Genomic DNA, 6,693 nt, shown 5'->3' with positions numbered 1-6,693 from the left:
CTCATGAGTATACTTTTTAATTGTAGGTGGTGCGTTTGGCTTCTTTCCAAAATGCCCCATCTGTTCCGCCATTCTTATCATTGCCAAGACAATCAAGAGGTGATGGCGATGACATTATGGATGAAAGAAGGACCAGTGAGGTAGCTGTAGGTGGTGGGGGAGTATCAGTGGCTGTTACTCGTTTCCCAGTGGAGCAAAAACGACCAGTGGGGCCTCTTGTTGTTGCTGGTGTACGGGATGGAGTTCTTTGGCTCATTGACAGGTACCAAGAGTCTCCTGTTCTTACCTTCAGACAGACTGTCTCTTGTTATAATATTCCTTGCTATATGCAGACTGAGAACTGGTGAATTGTTTAACTTCGTTGGATACTTGTATATTCAATTAGATTTTAAATTTTCCTTTTCATTCTTAGTACGCACTAGGTTGGCTCGTTGACATCTGACTGTTTGCAATTTTTAGGCTTCCACGAGCACCAAAAATATGTTTTCGCAGATTTTACCATGTTTCCACGTTTGTTATTTTGAATACTATATGTTGCCATAATCGTCATTTAGTCACTTGAATGATTATATAAATAATAAACATAAGATCGAAATTCTTGTCTGACACTTCCATTTTCATGGTAGGTACATGTGTGCTCATGCCATATCACTGAATCATCCTGGTATCCGCTGTCGCTGCCTTGCTGCTTACGGGGATGCTGTTAGTGCTGTTAAATGGTATATATTTGATTCTCAAAATCCTGTGTTTACGTGAGTAGGAAAGTAGCTGGAATACTAATACAACATTTTGTTGCACAGGGCAAGTAGGCTTGGGAGAGAACACCATGACGATCTGGCACAATTCATGCTGGGGATGGGATATGCGACAGAAGCTCTTCATTTGCCTGGAATATCTAAGAGGTAATTAAGCATGTAATTTTTTGGTGCTGCTATTCCTTCAATTTGGTTCTGATGATGCACAGTTTTCTTTAGTCTCTGAATTGTTTATGCTGAACAGCAAACAGAATTCAGTGTTTCACTCATGTATTAAATCCTCCATCCTAGCTGTCATCTCACACGAAAATGCCATTAGTGATTATTTTCACATTGCCTTAGGTTCGGGGTTTGACTTAGCTTTATGTTTTCTCAGGCTGGAGTTTGATCTCGCAATGCAGAGCAATGATCTTAAGAGGGCTCTTCATTGTCTTCTCACAATGAGTAATAGCAAGGACATTGGACAGGATGGTGCAGGCCTTGATTTGAGTGACATTCTCTCTTTGACAGCTACTAAAAAGGAAGATGTTGTTGAAGCTGTGGAGGGAATAGTGAAATTCGCAAAGGAGTTTCTTGACCTCATAGATGCTGCAGATGCCACTGGTCACGCCGATATCGGTCGCGAAGCTCTAAAAAGACTGGCAACTGCAGGTTCGGTCAAAGGCGCTTTACAGGGTCATGAGTTGCGAGGTCTTGCACTACGCCTAGCAAACCATGGAGAATTGACACGCCTAAGTGTATGTCTGCAATTTCTCTTTCTTTCGGTTTCGAAATTTCCTTTTCGTAATTTAGGATACCTGCAGAAATGTAGAGACCATTGTGTTGTTCACTAGACAGGATCTTCATAACTAACTGTAGACCGAATATGTTGTTTTGAAAATTTTATGGGTTATGCTCTTGATTTTATACTTTGTACCTGCAAACCCCTAATTGAAAGGCTATTTTGACATTGTTGCAGGGTCTGATAANGCTGCTATTCCTTCAATTTGGTTCTGATGATGCACAGTTTTCTTTAGTCTCTGAATTGTTTATGCTGAACAGCAAACAGAATTCAGTGTTTCACTCATGTATTAAATCCTCCATCCTAGCTGTCATCTCACACGAAAATGCCATTAGTGATTATTTTCACATTGCCTTAGGTTCGGGGTTTGACTTAGCTTTATGTTTTCTCAGGCTGGAGTTTGATCTCGCAATGCAGAGCAATGATCTTAAGAGGGCTCTTCATTGTCTTCTCACAATGAGTAATAGCAAGGACATTGGACAGGATGGTGCAGGCCTTGATTTGAGTGACATTCTCTCTTTGACAGCTACTAAAAAGGAAGATGTTGTTGAAGCTGTGGAGGGAATAGTGAAATTCGCAAAGGAGTTTCTTGACCTCATAGATGCTGCAGATGCCACTGGTCACGCCGATATCGGTCGCGAAGCTCTAAAAAGACTGGCAACTGCAGGTTCGGTCAAAGGCGCTTTACAGGGTCATGAGTTGCGAGGTCTTGCACTACGCCTAGCAAACCATGGAGAATTGACACGCCTAAGTGTATGTCTGCAATTTCTCTTTCTTTCGGTTTCGAAATTTCCTTTTCGTAATTTAGGATACCTGCAGAAATGTAGAGACCATTGTGTTGTTCACTAGACAGGATCTTCATAACTAACTGTAGACCGAATATGTTGTTTTGAAAATTTTATGGGTTATGCTCTTGATTTTATACTTTGTACCTGCAAACCCCTAATTGAAAGGCTATTTTGACATTGTTGCAGGGTCTGATAAACAATCTGATCTCCATAGGCCTCGGGAGAGAATCAGCATTCTCTGCTGCAGTTTTGGGAGACAACGCGCTCATGGAGAAGGCATGGCAAGACACGGGAATGCTCGCAGAAGCCGTGCTTCATGCCCATGTAAGGTTTCGTATTATTTACTTTTTGCATTTTATAAATAGACCTTGTATTGTTTCTGAATTCACTGCTGTAATTTATTCACACAGGCACATGGTCGTCCTACTTTAAAGAACTTGGTGCAGGCTTGGAATAAAACGCTGCAGAAGGAAGTTGAGCAAGCTCCATCTTCTAAAACCGATGCTGCAAGTGCGTTTCTGGCTTCACTCGAGGATCCAAAGCTCACGAGTTTATCTGATGCATCCAAAAAACCTCCAATCGAGATTCTACCTCCCGGAATGTCTTCAATCTTTGCTTCCATTTCTGCTCCCAAAAAACCTTTACTCACGCAGAAGACTTCACAGCCAGAACCAACAAAGCCATTGGCGCTCGAGGAACCGGCTAAACCATTGGCTATTGAAGCTCCTCCATTTTCTGAGACAGCACAGACCGAATCAGTGCCTGAAACTGCAGCCGTTGCTGAGTCACCCGCACCTGAAACTGCAGGCACTGCTGATTCTGCGGCACCTGAAACTGCAGCCGTTGCTGAGTCACCAGCACCTGTTTATGGACAAGTGACAGAGACAGTATCTGAACCTCCTCCCGTAGAAAAAGAGGAAACTTCTTTGGAAGACAAAAGCGATCCGACTTCAACTCCAACCACAGAAGCAGCTGCAGCCACAGAAGATACTAGTCAAACAACACCGCCGCCTGAATCTGTTACAATAACGACGCCTGAAACTGCTAGTGCTACAACAACAGCGAAACCAATAGAGAATGCAGCAACTGAGAAGCGAGAAGTAACCACTTATCCTNCGCAAAGGAGTTTCTTGACCTCATAGATGCTGCAGATGCCACTGGTCACGCCGATATCGGTCGCGAAGCTCTAAAAAGACTGGCAACTGCAGGTTCGGTCAAAGGCGCTTTACAGGGTCATGAGTTGCGAGGTCTTGCACTACGCCTAGCAAACCATGGAGAATTGACACGCCTAAGTGTATGTCTGCANACAGCAGAGTGTATATCTATTAGATATATATTATTCATAAATCAAAGCTTTGTTGCCAAATTGAGTAGAGGAAGAAAGAAAAAAAAAGACGATAATGTTCATGACATTCGATTGTGTTTGATGTGTTTTTAGTTTTTTGTATTGTCATTTTTGCATTTATTTGTCATTATTAAATGGTTTGTATTATTATCTGTGAAGCGTGTAAAACAATTGCAGGAGAATTTTTTAGTATCAAAATGATTTTTTTTTTTCACCTAATCAAGAGGAATGGATTTAATTTCCATTTGACACATGACAATAACCGAACCATGGAACTTCGAATTGGACGTATTCGTAGATGCTACAACAAATGTATAGATAGATTTGGCCCTTTACGACCGACTTGTCAAATGTATACCAAAACCGACTTGAAACCCTCTGGATCATACAGAAGTATTAAGCTCTGAGTAGGTGCAAAAAAAGAGAAAAGCGAGATTGGGTTGTTGTTTCTGTAATCGTCTGATTGGCGATAAAACCTCTCTTCCTTTCTCATCTCTCTCTTCCTCTCTCTTTCTCTCTCTCAGCCCTAAGAGAGAAGCAAAAGGCTCTGCGCCTTTTCTTCAAGAAAATCACCAGAAAAAAAGCTTAAATCTTTATCGGAATTAAAGGTTGGGTTTTTTTTTTAAATCCTGGTAAAAGCTATGTCGCATATGGTGTTTCAGAGCGTCGTTGCTCCCAAACCCTTATCTCCACTCAAACCCTGTTTACCTATCCCTCGTCCACTACCCAATCTGCCTTGTAAGCTCCGTCGCGGCTTCGTTAGGGCTACCTCCTCTTTTCTTGTCGATGATTCAGTTTCGGGTCTCGAGCGCTGCTTACAATTGCCTTCGGGAGTTGAATTAGGCCCTTCTTCCTCTGGTTCCTTCTCTGCTAGTACTCAGATGTGTCCTGTGATGAAAGGCAAGTTTGGTTCCGTAGGAGCTGTAACTTTGGAAAAGGGGAAGCTTGATATGACCCAGAAGATATCTGAGACCAGCCCTGAGGTCTTACTCTCTCTCTCTCTCTCTCTCTCTCTCTCTCTCTCTCTCTCTCTCTCTCTCTCTCTCTCTCTCTCTCTCTCTCTCTCTCTCTCTCTCTCTCTCTCTCTCTCTCTCTCTCTCTCTCTCTCTCTCTCTCTCTCTCTCTCTCTCTCTCTCTCTCTCTCTCTCTCTCTCTCTCTCTCTCTCTCTCTCTCTCTCTCTCTCTCTCTCTCTCTCTCTCTCTCTCTCTCTCTCTCTCTCTCTCTCTCTCTCTCTCTCTCTCTCTCTCTCTCTCTCTCTCTCTCTCTCTCTCTCTCTCTCTCTCTCTCTCTCTCTCTCTCTCTCTCTCTCTCTCTCTCTCTCTCTCTCTCTCTCTCTCTCTCTCTCTCTCTTTTTGCAAGAATTATCATTATAGCAATCGTAATCCAAGAATTAAGAACTAGTTTGGTGAAATTCTCTCTAAAGGATGTGTATTTTATCTATGGTTTGGCTATATCAGCATGTCGTTGCTTGTTTTATCATCTTTGTTCTGATTTTTTTCGATGGTTCATCAAGTTGGTGTAGTGAGAGTGGCGAATTATGAGTAGCACTCGGCTCAGTCTCTAGCAGTGATTGTGAACCACTAGAATTTAGTCCTGCTTCTTTGTTCGATGTGAAAGTAACTTTATTCTGGATCAGAGATTGATTGATTCTAATCCGGATAAGTTGATCATTTATTTAGTATGAAGTACGTCAAGGAGGTGAAGCATACTGTAGCTGAAATATGTGTTATGATAATGGGCGGATGCAAGTTCTAATGTGTTTCCAGAAGAATTAGGAATGATATCTTGCTTGGAGATAACAGTTGTAGTGAATCTATTTTCACCGATCAGAAAGAGTAGCTTTGTGAATTTCTATATCCTGTTTCATTACAGATTGCAACTGGAGGAGGTGGTGGAAACATTGGAAAGAGTATCAATAACGGTGGTGGTGATGGAGGTGACGATAATGGTGATGATGATGATTACTTTGATGAATTTGATGATGGCGATGAGGGAGATGATGATGGACTTTTTAGGCGTAGGATGTTCCTCGCAGAGGTATGACAACTTTACGCTTGTGTTTTGTTGGTTTTTTCATATAATTTATTTTCATGGTGTAACGCAATAACAACATTTATGGTATTGCCCAGCTTTTTGATATGAAATTTGTTGATGCTGTGTTGAACGAATGGCAAAAAACAATGATGGATTTGCCTGCCGGTCTCCGTCAAGCATATGAAATGGTGAGATATCCTTTAAGCTTTCCGTTATCATGAAATGGTGATTTTGGGATGCTGACATACTTGAACTTACGGAAACTTGTATGCAGGGTTTAGTCAGCTCAGCACAAATGGTGAAATTCCTTGCCATAAATGCCCGTCCTACAACAACTAGAATGATCTCCCGTGCTCTTCCTCAGGGATTGTCGAGGGCCTTTGTTGGCAGGTAATTTATCGGGTTTCTTCTGTGATCTTTCTGTACCTATGGACTTCATTGTCTCTAAGTTATAAGTTTCTATACTGTCATACTATATGCAGTTTTAACTAAAGTGACTGCCTTGTAGGATGTTGGCGGACCCTGCATTTCTCTACAAACTTCTCTTGGAGCAAGCTGCTACGGTTGGATGCTCGGTTTGGTGGGAGGTGAAGAATCGTAAGAATAGGTATGTTCATTTCCATGTACCTAAACTTTGTAGGTTTTGTAGCTTCTGGTTTCCTGCCCTAACTTGTAGTCTCTATGATTTGCAGAATAAAAGAGGAATGGGATCTTGCACTTATAAATGTTCTTACTGTATCAGCATGCAATGCAGCTGCTGTTTGGTTGCTAGCTCCATGTCGTTCCTATGGAAACACATTCCGGTTTGACCTGCAAAATACACTACAAAAGCTACCAAATAATTTATTTGAAATGAGCTATCCTCTTAGAGAGTTCGACTTGCAAAAGAGATTTCATTCTCTTTTCTACAAGGCCGCAGAGTTGTCCATTCTTGGACTCGCAGCAGGAACTCTCCAGGGTTCGTTGTCAAACCTTCTGGCAGGAAAGAA

General features: G+C 41.9%; 3 protein-coding genes across 3 annotated transcripts in view; all 3 read left to right on the top strand.

Moving 5' to 3' along the window:
• The window catches only part of LOC104772557, a 13,224-nt gene extending 13,121 nt beyond the window's left edge, over nucleotides 1-103 (top strand). The window contains exon 17 of the mRNA XM_019241885.1: nucleotides 27-103. Coding sequence (XP_019097430.1) covers nucleotides 27-103 — 77 coding nt within the window. The remainder of the gene's footprint in view (nucleotides 1-26) is intronic.
• On the top strand, nucleotides 9-3,466 carry LOC104772556 (dextranase-like). Its single transcript, XM_010497157.2, has 6 exons — nucleotides 9-262; nucleotides 627-719; nucleotides 801-902; nucleotides 1,132-1,492; nucleotides 2,511-2,648; nucleotides 2,735-3,466. The coding sequence occupies exons 1-6, from the start codon at nucleotides 117-119 to the stop codon at nucleotides 3,464-3,466; spliced, it is 1,572 nt and encodes a 523-aa protein (XP_010495459.1). The 5' UTR covers nucleotides 9-116.
• Nucleotides 4,104-6,693, top strand: part of LOC104770939 (protein RETICULATA-RELATED 1, chloroplastic-like) — a 5,690-nt gene continuing 3,100 nt past the window's right edge. The window contains exons 1-6 of the mRNA XM_010495414.2: nucleotides 4,104-4,652; nucleotides 5,543-5,707; nucleotides 5,800-5,892; nucleotides 5,979-6,094; nucleotides 6,213-6,311; nucleotides 6,397-6,693. Coding sequence (XP_010493716.2) covers nucleotides 4,311-4,652; nucleotides 5,543-5,707; nucleotides 5,800-5,892; nucleotides 5,979-6,094; nucleotides 6,213-6,311; nucleotides 6,397-6,693 — 1,112 coding nt within the window. The 5' untranslated portion in view covers nucleotides 4,104-4,310. The remainder of the gene's footprint in view (nucleotides 4,653-5,542; nucleotides 5,708-5,799; nucleotides 5,893-5,978; nucleotides 6,095-6,212; nucleotides 6,312-6,396) is intronic.

This window comes from Camelina sativa, chromosome 20, assembly GCF_000633955.1.
Source record: "Camelina sativa cultivar DH55 chromosome 20, Cs, whole genome shotgun sequence".
NCBI lineage: Eukaryota > Viridiplantae > Streptophyta > Magnoliopsida > Brassicales > Brassicaceae > Camelina > Camelina sativa.
The sequence above is the reverse complement of the archived record's forward strand: the minus strand, read 5'-3'. Positions and strand labels throughout refer to the sequence as shown.